The 18049-nt window shown below is 36.1% G+C and overlaps 1 protein-coding gene across 1 annotated transcript in view; it reads right to left on the bottom strand.

The window, feature by feature from the left end:
- The window catches only part of LOC103748181 (ran-binding protein 17), a 100824-nt gene that overhangs the window by 65106 nt on the left and 17669 nt on the right, over positions 1 to 18049 (bottom strand). The window contains exons 5-7 of the mRNA XM_017802627.1: positions 14804 to 14970; positions 4242 to 4346; positions 1874 to 2039 (exon numbers count right to left, since the gene is read on the bottom strand). Of these exons, the coding sequence (XP_017658116.1) occupies positions 1874 to 2039; positions 4242 to 4346; positions 14804 to 14970 (438 nt within the window). The remainder of the gene's footprint in view (positions 1 to 1873; positions 2040 to 4241; positions 4347 to 14803; positions 14971 to 18049) is intronic.

Here is an 18049-nt window from a genome sequence, read left to right as displayed (position 1 = left end):
CCAATCAAAAAAAACAAAAAAAAAAAAAAAAAACCCAAAAAAAACCACCACTCAATTCATATAAAAATAATAAGCAATTATATAATATATAATAAAAATAGTAATCATGAATAATAATATTCATATTAAAAATAATAATCAGGGGCTAGAGAGATAGCTCAGCAGTTAAGACAATTGGCTGCTCTTGCAAAGGACCTGGGTTAGAGTCCCAGCATTTATATGGTGGATAACAATCATCCTTAAGTCCAGTTCCAGGGGCTCTGACGCCCTCTTCTGTCCTCCATAGGCACTGCCTGACACGGGTGTACTTAACATATATGCAGGATATACTCATGCACATAAAATAAAAATAAATTTTTTAAAACTTAAAAAAATAAGTATACTATTTCTTCATGTGATTGCTTTACTGTAGATATCAGTTGAATACTAATCTTAGTGTATATTAGACTTTAGTTATCTTACACAGCAACACCACCTCCAAAACTCTCTGAAACAATCCATCATTATACCTTCCACTATGATCATAACTTCTGATTCAATCAATTGTGAAGCAATTACATTTATAACTATGTAGAGAATGTCAACAGCTAGCCAAAGAATATACTGTAGCTATCTCGCATTTATTATAATCTCAGTACTTAAGTTCAGCATCTTGTCTGGCCTTACTTGTATATCTATTTGTTACTTATTTTTTACAAATGTTTGACAAATTTGCCAAAAATTCTTAACATTTCCACACAATATCATGAAATAGCCTATCATTTCCATTTTCCTACACCTGCTACACATTCTTTAAATTCAATTGGCTGTCCCTTAACTTTATCACATAACTGCCTCCTTTCCATGTCTATTCAGTGTCATCTTGTTTGAAAGATCCTTTTCCCAAATCACCTTCTTCCAGTTTCTTGACTTAAGTAGTTTGCTGAAAGAAAGCACATGAGGGAAAAATTTGGGAGGACTTTCATGTCTGAAAAAGTATCTTAAGATTTTCCATTCAGTTTGAAAATCATTTTCCCTCGTAAGTCTAAGGATATTAATCTACTGCCTTCTACTACTGCTACTGAGATGCTTAATGCCATTCTTGATCTCAATTTGTTGTAACTTACTTTTCTTATTACATGTGTTGGCTTATGAATCCATCACCACAACCAAGATAAAAGGATCCTTTGTTGTTTTAATCTTTGATTTCTACATTAGAAGTTCTAAAAACTTTATGTTGATCCTCTACTGCATCTGTTATCCTAATCTGAAGTTTCTATCTCAACTCTTCAAGAAAAAAATGGCTATGAAGTTGAAAGGTAACATACAAAGGCAAAAGCAGCCACCCAACTGCATGGGTAGCAGAGAAGATCCAATTAAATATCATCTCATTACCAATCACTTTCAACCTCATTCTCTACCTTTGATTTCAGGGGTACTCTAGTCCAATCATTTTTCTGGGATTTAGGGGAAATATCATCTTGGGTTTTTTTGTTATTCCTCCTACAGTAAAGTAAATTCCAACTCTGCTCTGCTGTCATTTTTCTGATTCGTTCACCTTATAATTCTGAAAAATATCTCTTGCCAACTGTTGGATCCTTTCCTACCGCTTATCTGGACAGAGGTCTCAACTTTCCCTCATAAATCTGTTTTCTACATAACTCTGAGGCTGTCTTGTCTTTTTTTTTTCCCCCAAAATCATAATATGGCAGTTATCATGATATGATTTGGACAAAGTATTTCAATATCTAGCATAAATAGCGACTTGTGTTACACATCCTCCTGAGAAGTTTGACCTCTTCAAAAAGCAGATATACATAGGTCAACTATATTGCTTAATTCTTCATCTTGTATTCTGTACCATCGCTCACGTTAAACATTTTTCTTTCCTTACTTGTTCTCCAGGTTGTTGGAATCTGCACTGTGCAAAGATCATCTGCAGATTCATCTGCTGAACTGCCAATGAAGTCAAAGTTCAGGCAGTTGAGGACAAGTTTCAAGACCTGCATTACCAGATTTTGCTGATCTTGATCCTGGAGATTTAAAGGTTTGGCCAACACCTTCAAAAAGTCAGAAATAAAGTAAAACATTGGGAATAAATCCAAGATTTTCAATTTCATAAGTATACATACTACTTCAACACCACATGAAAATTAGTAAAAAGAAAAAAAAGTTTATAAAGTTAGATGGTTCCAAATATTAGGAAAATGGTAAAAATCTTTACCCACAAATTTCTATAATAACACTACTTTCAATTTTCATTTTGTAAAATGAGACTAAAAACACTTAACTACATACTGCAGGTCACCTAAAATTCTAAGAGGTAACATTAGAACAAATACTTTATATAGCATAACTACACACTAGTACAGGATGCATTAGCTCAAAGTTTGCTTTGAAAAAGCTGGGAACACAACTTTTTTCAAAACAATCAGGGATAACTCTCTGTATGGAAGAGACACATCTAGCTTATGAATGTTCCATGAACTCTGTGGGTTAGGAGACACAGAAGTTTCTGGAGAACAATCATGACCATTGAAAATACTGTTCATTTGCACACAATCAAAAACTTGAATCTTGAACACACATTATGAAATATGCAATTATGAGAAATGAAGAAGTTTAGGCTTTTCTAAGCATAACTCAGAAAGAACTAAGGTAGAAAGGATAGGAATTTATGTGAAAAGACTGGTCTTGAGTTGTACCTTTTAGTTGGCTGATGATTTCAAGAACATCGATTATACAATGTTATTTACCTTTGTAAATAATAAATTTTTCCACACTAGAAAAATATTTTTCAAATGAGAAGGTAATTTAATCACATCTACTATAGTGATTACCAAAGTTACTCTCAGTTTGAACAACCCTAATCCAAAAATTTGAAATTCAAGGTAATCAGTAATCCGAAACTTCTTGAGTACTCATGAAGATTTGAATTTTGATTTCAAATTTCAGATTTTGAGGATTTTCAATTCATAGTCTACGCAAATATTCTAAAACTCAAAACACTCCAAAATCTGAAACATTTCTAGTCTCAAGTATTTGAAATAAATGATACTCAACCTGTTCCAGAGAACTGAACAAGTAGAAAGCAGTGCTTAGTGAACCATGCTTTGAGACATGCTTTATACCACCAAATGACAAGCTGGAGTAGTGTGATAGAATCCCTCCATTATACAAAAGCATAATGTAGTCATGAACACGCAGTTCTTAAAGCTCCATAGTTAAGGGAATAACAAGGGGGCACGGGGGTAGTTCCGAAAGAAATAATTAAAATGATCTTGGCTAAACTTAAAAAAATGTTGACAGCTGATTGATAGGTAGGAATGTTGGAGAGAGCAGCGGGTGGGCGGCACGAGCGGATGGATGAGGCACTGAGGCACAGAGGGAATTCTCAGCGGGATACAGCTTTATTTCACATGGGGCACCTTTCCCTGGGGGAAGGGAAAGATGTCAGGGAAGGGAGAGATGAAGGGAAGGGAAGGGAAGGGAAGGGGAGGGGAGGGGAGGGGAAGGGAGGAGAGGGGAGGGAAGGGAAGGGAAAGATGTCAGGGAAGGGAAAGATGTCAGGGAAAGATGTCTGCCCACGGGTTGTGAGCTGGGACTTTATATATGGAGACTTTAGGGTGTGGAAGGGGGGAATGTTTGGGGGAGAAATCAGGGAGGGGGAAGCAGGTAGGATTAGGGTCTGAGGGTCTGGAAGTGTTTACTTTTTCTCTCTTAAGATAAGAGAAAATCTTGTTGTGATAAACAGCTTCTAAAATCTCTGGTTAACAGGTAGAATCTGCTTATCTTATCTTTGGAGATCAGAGGAGAGGCAGGCTGCTTCTCAGCTGAGTTTGTTTCCCTTGCCTCCAAAGGTCAAGGTGAGGTCCCTGTTGGGGAGGGGGGAAACTGCTGCTATTTGGAACCCTAACACTGATTACTTTGGAAAATGTACCATCATTGCATTTTTCACCTGTACCTCATCATACTATGGGTAGGTAGATAAAAAAATTAAAATTCTTGTCTAGAATAAGAAGCTGATGAAATGTCTGCCCCCAAACAAGTAGTAGGTTTTCTATGAATTTTATCTTCTACGCTTAGTGAGTAAAATTTTTTGGAATCTCTTACAAATTTGTACAAATTTACTGTACTTAAGACTGACCACAGAAGTCTTTTTAAGGTAAAACTGGAGGGAAACAATACACTGGAAATTCTTTCATAACACTTAAAATTTCCATAATACTCTAACTAGGAAATTGAATCATTAAATAACGTACCTCTTTTAGAAGAAAGCATGCTAATACTAATATGTCTTTGAGACAAGTGTCACGGAATGAGGTGGCTATTTTCCTGTGTTTTGCTGAAGGTCTAGAATAATCAACCTAAAAAGATCAAGATGATTTAGTTTAACCAAGCCTACAGAAAAGTAAAGCAAAAATGTACTATGTAAAGTAATGAAAGTACAGCTCTGAAAGAGCTTCTAAAAAGTTTCTAGGGTAAGTTACTTGCTCAAGATTATAGACCAGCACAGACAAGATAAGCACCTACATTTCTGAGCTGTTTTAATTTGGTATTCTTCCTACAAACCATACTGACCCCAAATTAAAAGGCAGGTGGTCATACTCTCAGCAGCAATACAGAAATACCTGCAAATTGAAAGGTACTCATGTTTTCTTCTAATTATTTTACTGTTAGTATATAAATTTCCATGAACTCCTAGATGGAATTTTATTTGGGAGCTGAGTAGGAATACTGAGACAGGTCTCCCTATAGCCACAGCTGACCTAGAATTTGCTATGTAGACCAGGCTGGCCTTGATCTCACTTTGATCGGCCTGCCTGTGCTTACCAAGTGCAGAGATTAAAAGCATGCATGGCCATGCCCACTTAGGTAGAATTATTTATATAATTTTTTCTCATTCACTTTATAATTTATACTGATCTTTCAAAATAAATTTCTTGTTTACGCTGTTTAAAATAAACACTGATTGTAAAATAACAGATACTTAGATTATTGACTTCTGAACTACATGCCATATTTCACATACTGTAAATTAACTCCCCTAATCCTTAAGTGCTACCTATAAAAGGAGAAATTTCTAAGATACTCTTTAAATTCTAATATTATGTGCATCAGCTTAATTAGCTACAAAAAATTCAATATGAATTTTTTTTCTTTTTGAAGCAGGGTTTCCCTGTAGCCCCAGCTTTCCTGGAACTCACTATGTAGACCAGGCTGGCCTTGAACTCAGAGATCCGCCTGCCTCTGCCTCCCAAGTGCTGGGATTAAAGGCGTGCACCACCACGCCCGGCTATGAAGATATTTTTATATATGTCATTATGCCAATGTTATCTACATATTAAATATATGTTATTTATGCTACTGGTATTCTGAGTTCCATGTCACTGGAATTCTGGAAAGAAGCAAAAGCAGAAACTGTAAATACTCACAAATATGATTTATTATTTACAAAACAACATGTTTTCTCTGATTATTTTATCAGATAACAGCAATTAATTTTTAAGGAATAAATTTCTAAGATTAGCTCTTGAGCCCCTAAGTTAAAATGTAAAAATGTTAAAAACTGTGCTACTGGGGGCTAGGAACATTTTACCTAACATCCATGAGATCCTGTGTTTGGTCCGTAGCACCCTCTTCCTTTAAAATATATATACTACAAATATTCAAATATTCTATATCCATTTATCAACAGGAAGCAAACAAAACTGAGTTCTGATATCTAAATGATCATTAACACTGTGGCCTAAAGTTGCTGTAGAATTACTATTTATCTCCTGTGTTATTTGAAAAGACAGAAAATAACCACTTTCCTTGCTAATGTTTAAAGGACTGAGAAAAACACAACAAAAAATAAAAGTGAGCTAAAAATTGATTACCTGATACTTCCTAAGCTCTAGTATACAATTTATATACTTAATGCTATATTTACTAAAAAAATATTAAATTAAATGTAATAAATCCAAAGTTACTACAGAAAGTAGCTGACAACATCTGTACCCAATGTATGACATGAATTAGCATTTCCAGCATTCTGTCCCTAAATCAAACATTTTTGTGGGCATGTATGTATGTGTGGTGTACATGCATGTATGTATGTGTATGGAGGCCTGAGGTTGATATTGGATGTAATCACTCTCCACATTATATATTGAGGGAGGGTCTCCTGCTAAACCTGGAGTATGCCTAGAGTCTGGCTAGGCAGCTTGCTCTGGAGCTTTTCTGTCTGCCTCCCATGCACTGGAATTATAGGAAGGCTGCCACACCCACCTGGCTTTAGGAGTTCTGGGGATAAGAACTGGGTCATTATACTTACATATCAAGTGCTTTACCCAATGAGTCATCCCCCTAGTAAATCAAACTTTAAAGTCCGCTTAATCTGCTTCTCTCAGCACATAAAAAAACTGTCTTTTTAATGCAAATCAGTAAGCACATAAAGTATTCCAAGGCCAGTTTAGAAAGCAGTCTTCACATATTCCATTTAATCCTAAAAAAAACAACTTCTGCACTACACCCTATCCTTTACCTCATCCCTAATATGGAGAAGTGCTTTCTATAAACTAGGGGTTGTGCTAGCAGTTTATCTGTTCTTCATAATATGTAAATAGGTATCATTCTCACTTTTCAAAGAAAAGCATAAAAATTAAATCTGTACAAAGGAATGAGCAATAGAGCTTAAACATAAATATCTTATCTGGTGTTTTCCTCAAGGCTTGCATGCTTATTTCATTTGGCTAACTCATGTAGATATCATGTTTTGAGAGACTGACTGCAAACTACTATATATCAAAAATTTAAGCCTGATGAGGAACAAGGTGTTTCAGAAGCTTAAAGTACCTCTCCACCGAATATTTATTAACTGCAAAGAGAAAAAGAATAAATCTCTAATCAGAAAGCTGGGTAGATAACAAGTTTAATTAAGAAATAAAAGAGCAGCTGAAGAAATGGCTCAGCAGTAAGAGTACTGGCTGCTCCTGCAAAGGACCTAGGTTTGGTTCCCAACACCCAGTTCCAAGGGATCTGATGCCCTCTTTTGGTCTTCGTGGACACTGCATGACAGGTATGCACTTATATACATGCAGGCAATGCACTCAGACACAAAAAATTTTTTAAAAGAAAAAAAAAGAAATAAAAGTGAACATCATTGGTCATAAGAGAACTCAAATCATGGGCTTCCTAGGAGACAGTACAACGGCTATAGCATCACTGCTGATGTTCCTTAAACATTATCTGAATTTAATAATGAGGAGATTCTGGACAATCTCAAAAGGAAAAATTTTACAAAACAACTGGCATATAATCTTCATGTTAGGTCATAAAGTGAAAAGACTGGCAACTTTTCCAGATTGAAAGAGACTAACAAAATATGATAACCAAATATGATGCAGGATTCTAAGCTGGCTTCTTTTGTGCTAAAGGAAATTTCGAGGCTAAGTGGAGAAATTTGAATGAGCTATGAGTACTAGCTAATACTAATATGTCACTTTAAAAAAATTTAATGGTATAGTGTAAAAAAACAAGAGGGAATCCTATTAGTCCAAAAACCTACTGAAAAATTACACATACAATATCTCTACATGTATCCATGTGCACAGCTCGGGGCTACATAACAAAAAACAGTGCCAGACAGGAGAAACCTCCCCCCCAGAGCTATACAGGCTATTGCCACAGTCCTTGATTGCCTCCCAGAACCTGACAAGACCCTATTGCTGAGGACAGAATGTACTTCAGAGACAGGATTTGGAACAATGAAGCTGGAAATGACCTGGCAGCCCCCTCCCCTGAAGGCTAGTTCTCATAGTTTCGGAGAGTACTATGCAAGCTGCTTCAGCCCAGCTTTAAAGGCTAATAACCACATCAATGACCAGCACAGTAAACAACATTGATGCAGTAGTGACACTTTTACCTTGGGGGTAATCAACAACTACCTAACTGGACTTAAAGGAAACTCATGTGTGGTACTGTAAACATAGCCAAATACACATGGCTACAGAGGTCACAGATCTTAGAGAAAACCCCAAGGCTGTCACATCCCTAGACAAATGTAATTTCTTACTATGTGTAAAATATAGATCCTTACATTTAAAGACAAGTATTCCAGTCACCACTTATCAAAGAAGCTTCTTTTGCAACAGACAGAGATTATTATAGAGTTCCACAGCTGGTCATAGACAGAGACTGTCTGTGAACTTCCCAAGTCTACATGACACATCTACAATGCAACTGCTACACCTAAGATTCACAAAACACAGTGAAGCAAGGAGTAGCAAGAACACTAATACATCTCTCAATCTCATCAATGAAGCTCCCTCATGAAACAGAGGGACATGAACACAAAAGGACACAAATGGCCAAAGCATAGAGAATAAGAGTCTGCAGAGTGTGGGTCTTTGAACAGGACTCCTACATTAAACTCCACTCACCCAGGGCTCAGGGACCATTGTGGAAGCTGGGGGGGGCGGGTGGAGCACCCCAGTAGAAAGATTGTAAGAGCCAGGGGAGGAGGTACATGTCCATATGGAAATAGAGTCTTACATGCTCTTGGGACCTTGCTCACATGAACCTACAACAATTGTGCCAGCATGCACAAGACCTATGCAAACTCAAACAGTCAAAAACCCTGAACAGAACTGTGGAAAAGGGCAGCAGGCCCCAATCTTAGCCAAAGAATCACTGGCAACTGATTACTGTTTTGAAAGGAAGAATTGTTCTTAAAGGGAGGGACTCTAGATAGGCTGACTAGACCACACTGGATGAACTTGCACTGAGGGTCATCTGGGGACACTAACACAAATGTGTTAGGTAGGCCTTAACACAAATGACAGAATGCATAAATTTCAGTGGAGAGGGGGCTATGGGAAGGCACTAGTGGGGAAGGGGGTATAAAGATGATTAAGATGTTCTGTATGAAATAATAAAAAATTTACTACTACTACTACTACTACTACTACTACTACTACTACTACTACTACTACTACTACTACTACTAATGGTAGCTAGGCATGGTGGTACATGCCTTTAATCCCAGCACTTGGGAAGCAGAGGCAGATGGATCTCTGTGAGATGGAGGCCAGCCTGGTCAAGTTCCAAGCCAGCTGGGACTATAGGGAAACCCTATCTCAAAAAGAAAAAGAAGAAAAAAGAAAGTAATGGTTATCATGATTATAGAGGAGAATGAATGTTCTTGTAGTAGGAAATGTTCTAAACTATTCCGTGGAGTGGGGGGATATGGGAAGGGGACCATGTTGTAAACAGCATCAAATGGTCAAGAAAGAATTTCTTTGTTCTGCCCTCTAAACATTACTGTAAGTTTCTTTTTTTGGACAGGTTTTTGTTCATTTTGCTTGCTTGGTTGGTTTGTTTTGTTTGAGACAGGGTTTCCCCACTGGCCTAGAACTCCCTATGTACAGGCTGCAGAGATCACTGCACTATCACACCTAGCTGTTTATAATTTTTAAGATACTTGGTTGCTCTCCAATCAATACTTTTATTAGAATGCATACTTTGGTTACTACAGTAACAATGAAACCTGAAAACCATCACCTCCAGGGTAGCCTGTAATTGTTTGTTGTGAAGTGGGAATACACAGTTTTAAGATTAACCAGGTGGATGACAGGTACATAGCATTACTATGTTATCTCATGCCCATAAAATAAAAATAAATAAATTTTTTGGTCTTTTTGCGACAGAGTCTCCCTGTAGTCCCAGCCGGCCTGGAACTCACTATGTAGACCTGGCTGGCCTTGAACTCAAGAGATCCACCTGCCTCTGCCTCCCGAGTACTGGGATTAAAGGTGTGCGCCACCATGCCTGGCCCTATTTTCTCATTTTTATGAAGTAAAATTTGCATGCTAAAATTTCTTAACTTTAAAAACAGAGTTACACTTAAGATTTAAGACTTATTTACATAGTTTAATTATGACTACTCAGGTTGCTGTCACAAAAACCCAGCCAATACCACTGCTACTCCAGGAGATCAAAAGACTGGTACTACATAAGACAAATCTTCACATACTCTGGGGCAGAGAAGCAAGAAACAAAGAGAATGGTAAATTAAGAGATTATCTTAAATTATAGAAATTCTATAAACTTGGAACATTTTTATAATTCATTGAAGTAAAAAAAAAAACAGCTGTTTTAATTTAAAACTCTGGTATATTGTGACTGCAAAGAGAACTACGGGCAAGTAGTTATGAAGAGACAAGCTCTCCATGTGTACACACATCATTTCATACACAGACACACCTCAAGTTGATTAGTCTGTTATTATATACTCCCCTTTATTAAGGGGAAAACTCTATAATCCCCCTTATAAAATTATTCCATATAGAACCCAACTTCTGCTTTCGTCCTATTTAGAACCATGCTAAGAGTGACAAGGGAACAAGAGCAAGTGACATGTCCTCACATGTTGAGCTCCTAAGAGCCCTGTTAGGGTGGAGGTGTAACTTCTGAAAATGCTCATTGTGCAGGGTAAAAATTCAACTCAGAAAGTAACAAAGTTCCAAAAGGTCTGTTTCCTGATGACTCTTATTTATCCATAGTTAAAAGTCATTCTTCTAAACGGACTGTCTTTTATTTATAAGCTAATAATGGTTTCTCTGTTACATATAATTCATTTCTTGTGGTATATATATGATATGTATCATATCATATATATTATATCTATCACATATATCAGATCATATATATATCTACAGAGGATGAAGGACAATTCTGCAAGTACTCATGGAGCAAGCATTATGTCCTATTTCCTGCTATTTTTATTTTGCAGTTTTTTACTATGGCTGCGATTTTCAAAGTATTCTACAACTTTATCCAACCCATAAAACAAATACACAAAAGATTTAATCACTTAAGAATTTTGTGCTGGGGCAGGAGAGATGGCTCAGTGGTTAACAGCACTGGCTGCTCTTGCAAAAGACTGGGGTCTGATTCCCAGCACCCACGTGGCAGTTAACAACTGTCCATAAACTCCAGTTCCAGGGGATCTGAAGCCCTCTTCTTTCCTCTGCAGGCCTTGCATGACACGGTGCACTTACATGCAGGCAATACACTCATGCACATAAAAATAATAAATAAAAATTTTAAAAAGTTTTATGCCGTAGAAATGACTATACATTTTTTTCCACAATTAAAAGTAGCAAAGAACATTACTTCAGCAAATTTCATGTCCTATTAGATGGAAAAGCTTACCAGGTTCATTTCCTGAGTCAATTCAGAAAGAATTGTTACTCCTATTATGCAGTGTTCCATAGTACCCTTTGGAGAAAAGAACCAAGTTTATCATAAGTGAAGACATGTAATTGGTTCTTGGTGTATAAACAGGTGATACTTTTTTTTTAAAAAAATCCCCAAAACACTGCATTTACCCTGTAATGTTTTTAAAAATGTATAGAAAAAAAATACTATGATTTCTACAACTAAAGGAATTTCAGCACCACTTTTTGAATGAAAATTTTGGGTACACATAGTTTAGGGGAAAATGTTCATTTACCTTAGCACTTGAAGGTACTCTATGTTTCCAGCATTTAGGGAGTCAAACATAATAAATTAAGCACCGAAATATAACAGTTTAGTTTAGTTCTTTTACTAAGACCTTAAGAATGAAAAAAAAATTTTTTTTGCTCTAGAAATGTGCCTGAGGTCTACTATGAAAGATGCATTTATTAATGAGCAGCTTTGATAAGATACCAGATAAGATCATGGCTCTTTTAGAATTGTGGAAGAAGTTCTTCAGTTTAATTGGAAGTTAAGTGGTATACAGTTTCCACAATGTTTTTACTTAGCTTCCAATTAAATTAAAGAACTTCCTTCAATTCAGATTTCATGTGCATATTACTAACAAATTACTCTTATTACAAAATCACATTGAATGCATAGAAATAAGAAACGGAGCATCAAATTATAGTGCGGTAATGCAAAAACATGCACAGATATATTCTTTAAATCTCCATTTTACAGCTAGTCAGCCCCTCTAACTCTCACAGAAATTCAGAAGCATTGATTACTAGATATAGTTAAGTTCACATTATCTCAGAACCACCAGAAAAAAACAATGGAAGAATCACAGAATTTCTACATTTAATACCTTATGGACTTCTTAACTCCCTATTCACTGAAGTGTATATTAGGTCACTAATGTTTCATAGTATGGCTCCTTGACCAACTGCTGGTCCATGAACTCATTGGCAGTCTGATATGAAAATGGTTTGGTACTGGTCCATAGAAAATAAAGTGTGTGTACTGCAATATAACACAGCTAAGTTGCTAAGTACACTATTTAGTTCACCTGTCAAATCTTTTCATTTACAATCTGACATAACCCTCTTATCTTGTCGGAGAATAGCAATTTGAATACACTATCCTAGATGACAATCTCTTGGGTATGTATATAAAAAGGAGGCACATAAATATGCTGGGGTGTAGTGCCAGTAAGCCTACAATACAGACAAAAGAAGATGCTCAAAAATCAAGCCCTTAACTGATAACAAACTTAAAACAATCAGGGCAAAATTCAAAGAAGCAGTAAATTTCCAAAGAAACCAGGTGGTACTATTTTAAAGTACTAAATAAAATATTAATGTCAACTCTCTTTCCACTGAATCCAGGTTAAGTCATATATTCAGAGAACAATTAGTAAACTTCCTGTGATATGATAGTAAACCCTCAAGATAAAACATTTTCTGTTTTTTCTGGTCTTCTAAAATTCCTAAAAATAGAGTAAAGCCCAACTTTAAGCTGAACTTGGCAGCCAGTAAAGTGGGAACTGAATAAATAAGAATGATTTTTATCTTTATTGTTTGCCAATAAGAATGATTTCATTTGATTCTGTCTTCAACCTTGATTTTATTATAAAAGTATTCCAAATATATCCTTGCCTACGAGAATGATTCTTAATAAATAATCTTAGAAAATAATAAGAGGAGGATGTTACTATATTAGCTAAATTACAAATGAGCTTCTCATTTTAGAATGAATAAACTATCCTCTGCCTCAATTCATATGGCTCTCCTCAGTCCTAAGAAATTACTTATTTGAGCTGGAGAGATGGCTGGGCTGAGTGGTTAAGAGCACTGGCTGTTCTTGCAGACCAGGGTTCAAATCCCAGCACCCACATGGCAGTTAACAACTGTCTGTAAATCCAGTTCCAGAGGATCTGACGCCATCTTCTGTCTTCCACAGGCACTGCACAACATGGGTACAGTTACATACATGCAGGCATAACACTTATACATGTAAAATAAAAACAAAAAGAAAAGAAAAAGAAAGTTCTTAATTCCTATATATTAGAGATGATCAAATATTTGGGTCTTAACAACATAATTAAAAGACAAGCTATGTATTTCATATTCTAGGAATTACACCTTATATAGGAATCAAATTTTAAAGTTACAGAATGAGAAATACAATCTCAGAGAACTCAAACTGGTTATCTCTGAAACTAGCAAAGCTATCAAATTTTCTAAGTGTTTTAAGAGATCACTAACTTTTTAAAATGTGTGTGTATGATGTGAGTGTACATGTGTGAGTTTGTTCATGTGAATGGGTGGGTGTATGAGGAGGACTGAAGACAACCTTTAGATGGCAGCTTTGCCTTTTTACCTCGTTTGAAACAGGGTATCTTTTTATTATCGCATAAGCCAGACTAGCTGGCCAGAGAGCTTCTAGAGATTCTCCCATCTTTGCCTCCCAACTCCCCTTAGGGATGTGCTGGGACTATAGAGGCTTGGGTTCCTGCAACTGGCTCTTATGTGGGTTCTGAACATCAAAACTCAGGTCATCCGGCTTTGTGAGGCAAGTGCTTTTACCAACTTAACCATCTCCCTAGCCCAATATCCCTAACTCTTAAACTAGATATCAGTAACTTCCTTGTAGTTAAGGATTATACTAGTATGAAAAAATATGCATCACTAAATACCTAATTTATCCTAAGAAAGGTATATAAGGCCTAAGAATAGATTCACGATTCTTATATAATCTCAAGGCCCACAATCACTGTAAGGAATAGTAAATGGAACCACAGGCACAATTTAGTGCCTTTGGTAGCTTTTATTTCTTTTCTGCAGTCCAAATATCTGAATTGGTATAAATTAAGTATTAAATGTGACTATGCTATGAGCCTAATGATTTAATTTAAAACATTCTTCAGACAAAGGTTAGAGTCAATGTAGTATGAGATATATATTTTTTTTTTTCTTTTTTTGAAAGAGTCTCCCTGTCACCCCAGCTGGCCAGGAACTCACTATATAGACTGGGCTAGCCTCAACTGAAGAAATCCACCTGCCTCTGCCTCCTGAATGTTGGGACCAAAGACATGCACCACCACACCCGGCAGTATAAAAATTTTTTAAAAGCTGTCAGAAGACTTGCTGAAGTGCTAATTCTATGCTTTACTAAATCACTATATCCTTATGTAAGCTACTGAAATAAATCATAGTTTTCTCATTTATAAAATGAAACTTCCTAGGATTGTTATGAGAATGAGGTAATATATCAATAGCAGTTTATGTGTATGTGTCTTTGTATATATATGAGACATATATGTCATGTAGATATGTAGGATATATGTCATAAATATGTACATTTTTAAAATCAGAAACTATGATTATCTGTGTTCTTCTAGTACAGAAGTAAAATATAACAGCATGCCTTTCATTAACTGACAATAAATAATCAAGGATCCAAAGGACAAATAATAAGTGATAATATAAAATTGGTACTATAAAACGCACAGTATAGCTCTAAGGAAAGCAGTATTCTAACCAAAAAAAATAAAAGCAAGTAGTGAAAATCTAGTAATGTAGTAATGCCTTCTTACCTGAAGGAATTTCTTCACATCAGCAATAATTTCTCTGAAGACAAATTCATCTTTCTGAATCTCAAACCACCCCAACTTAGTGAGTTTAGCAATGACATGAATAAGAGCTTGGATGACAAAGGGAGCCAGCTTAGGTTGTGATGCCACATAATTCAGAATGTAGTTTCCTATGAAGAAAATACACTGTGGTCACTTGGACTCTTGAGAAAAATGTGAATTGTGTGAAGAAAAAGGAGACAATGGCAAGCTCCTGAAGAGGGGGAGCCCCATCTCCAAGCGCTCACTGTATACTCATCTATAAAGTTTATGTGAAAAAGTGAATTTGCTCCATTATATTTTGAAAAATCTTGGAGTAACCTGTGTATAAAATGAATGTCACTTTTCTATCTGGAGATTTCACCAATAAAAAACTAACAGGCAAATGCCAAAAACTGCAACGAGAACAATGAGCCAAAAATATAAGTAATACAATATGATAAAATATATAAATGCATATACTGTTTATCTACTAACTACTATATTTCATCTCCTGTGTTTCCAGTCACACCCATTCTTACCTGATGCTATAATTTTCCATCCTATAACACTTGATAATCTTCCTTCCCTCACTTCCCAGTAACACACAAACTGCAATTTTAATGAAGAATGTTTTTCAAGACAAAAGTGCTACATTTGTTGTACTACTTGGGTGTTTCTTAATCATTTAACTTAAAACTGTACCACTCAATTACTAGAATTCTATCTTTAAAAAAAAATCTCTCACAAAGTTTATTTTGTTTCCATAACCTCATTTCTCTCATAAATCCTGTGTAACATTTTATAGCAAGTCACTTTTAGGAACACATACATCAGGTTATAGGAAAAAATGCATGTGGGCTGGGGACATGACTCAGTGGTAGAGTGCTTGCCTTGTATGCAGGAGGTTGTGAGCTTAATCCTCAATGCCCTGAAAATATAAATAAATAAATAAATAAATAGATAAATAAATAGATAAATAAATAAATAAACGAATAAATGAATAAATAAATGCTTTTATAGTTAGGTTATGTGGCTATAACTATTTCTAAGGGCCTGACTGTACCCTATCTTAGTTAAATGACATAAAAAATAGGTCGCACCCAATATGATAAAAAATATAAAGTTAAAAAAGCATCAGGGCTGGAGAGCTATCTCAACAGTTAAGAGGGCTTATTGCTCTTCCAGAGTACCTGAGTTCGGTTCCCATCACCCACATTGGGCAACTCACAACTTCCTATAACTCCAGCTCCAGGAGGATCCAATACCTCTGGCCTCTGTAGGTACCTGTATTCAAATGCACATGCCCTCACACAGATATACAGATAATTAAAAATAATAAAAATAAATCTTAAAAAAAGCATGAAGTACAATGTTTGCCAAAAAGTTAATATAGGAAAATCAATTATGAGCAACTAAACCAAAAATGCTTTGAAGAAAACAAACTCCAAATCCAAGAACACTTTAAGACATGAGCTATCACAAATGCTTAAGAGTAGTTTATGATCTGGTGTGGGTGAGACACAAGGTACAAAAGAAATCATAAAATGATCAAGAATTATGAGGTGGAGGGCTGAGGAGATGGCTCAATTAGTATATGCAAAAAAAGAAAAACAAGGAATTACAAGGTGGGAATGTAGGAAAATTAAAACCTTTATACACTATTGTTAAGACGACAGGCACTTGGGAAAAGAGTTGGGAACTTAAGGCCTAGGGAACAATGGCAGAAGATGGGGCAGAAAGATCATCAAAGCCAAAAGATGAAGATGTCTGTTGCTATGGTGTCTTCTAGACATGACAGGGAAGCTGAGCCCATGAAATCTCAACAATATAGTTATCTAAACAAGACAACACCGAAATAATACCAGCTGACATGCCAATGTAGATAGGAGAAATTTCATAAGGTCCCACCCCTAGACGAAGAGCTATAATCAGTGGTTGATGAAAGGAGAATCTACTTTCTCCAGGAATGAGCTCCCTGATAGGTTATCCTAAGTGATCAACACTAAATACATGTACATACAATGTATAAGCAATGCTAAATAGACTCAATAGGTTGTATATACTAGACACACACACACACACACACACACACACACAGACACACACACAAAATACTAATTAAAGAAAAAGAAGTCTGCATGACACAGGCTCACTCGCACACATGCAGGCAATACGCTCATACACAAAAAATAAAAATACTAAATAAAATGTTTTTTTTAAAAAGTGTTTTTTTTTTAAAGAAAAAGAAAAAGAAGTCATATGCCAGTTGTGGTGGCATGTACCTCTAATCCCAGCCCTCAGGAGGCAGAGGCAGGTAGACCTTTATGAGAGCCAGGCCCCCCTGGTTCACATCATGACTTCCAGGTTAGCTGTGACTAGGGAGACCCTGTCAAAAACAATCAACAAAAAGACCAAAACAAAGGAAAGAAAAAAGAAAAAGAAGTCATGAACTTGAGAAGGAGGCAAGGGAAGAGTGAAAGAGGGAGAGGAGGTAGAGTAGAAATGATGTAAATACAGTACTTGTGTATGAAATTCTCAAAAACAAAAACTCAAATTTGAAAAGTTAACACAAACTTTTCTTATAACTCAGTAATTTCACTCCTAGGCTTCAACACAGAAAAGTGAAAAACACTGGACAATGTAAAGTCTTGTATGTTAACGTTCATAGAATTATTCATGGTGACTCAAAACTAAAACTGAAATGGCTGAGATATTCATCAACTAGAGGTAAATAGATCTTTTAAAGAACTGTATATATACAAAGGAATATAATAAAAAAGGAATGAAACACTGATGCTACAAAATGATGAAACTCAAAAACATTTTGCTAAGCGAAAGATAGCACATGAGAGACTATATGTGGTATGATTTATATGAACTGTCCAAAAAAAAGTTAATCTGTAAGAAGCAGAAAGTACACAAGAGACTGAGGGCATAGAGACAGTCATTTGGTCTGGAAACACCCTTACAGATGTACCCAAAAGTGTGCTTCACCAATCTTTTGTTTTTTATTTAAAAAATTTTTATTTATGGGCTGGTGAAATGGCTCAGCGGTTAAGAACATTGACTGCTCTTGCAGAGGACCCAGGTTCGATTCCCAGCACCCACATGGTGGCTACTAACCATCCTTAACTCCAGTTCCAGGGGAATCCAAAGCCCTCTTCTGACCTCTGCAGCATTGCATGATACGGGTGCACTTATATACATGCAGGCAATACACTCACACAC

The sequence above is a fragment of the Nannospalax galili genome, unplaced genomic scaffold (genome assembly GCF_000622305.1).
Source record: "Nannospalax galili isolate Female #2095 unplaced genomic scaffold, S.galili_v1.0 scaffold104, whole genome shotgun sequence".
NCBI lineage: Eukaryota > Metazoa > Chordata > Mammalia > Rodentia > Spalacidae > Nannospalax > Nannospalax galili.
This window is presented reverse-complemented; position numbering and strand designations above follow the sequence as displayed.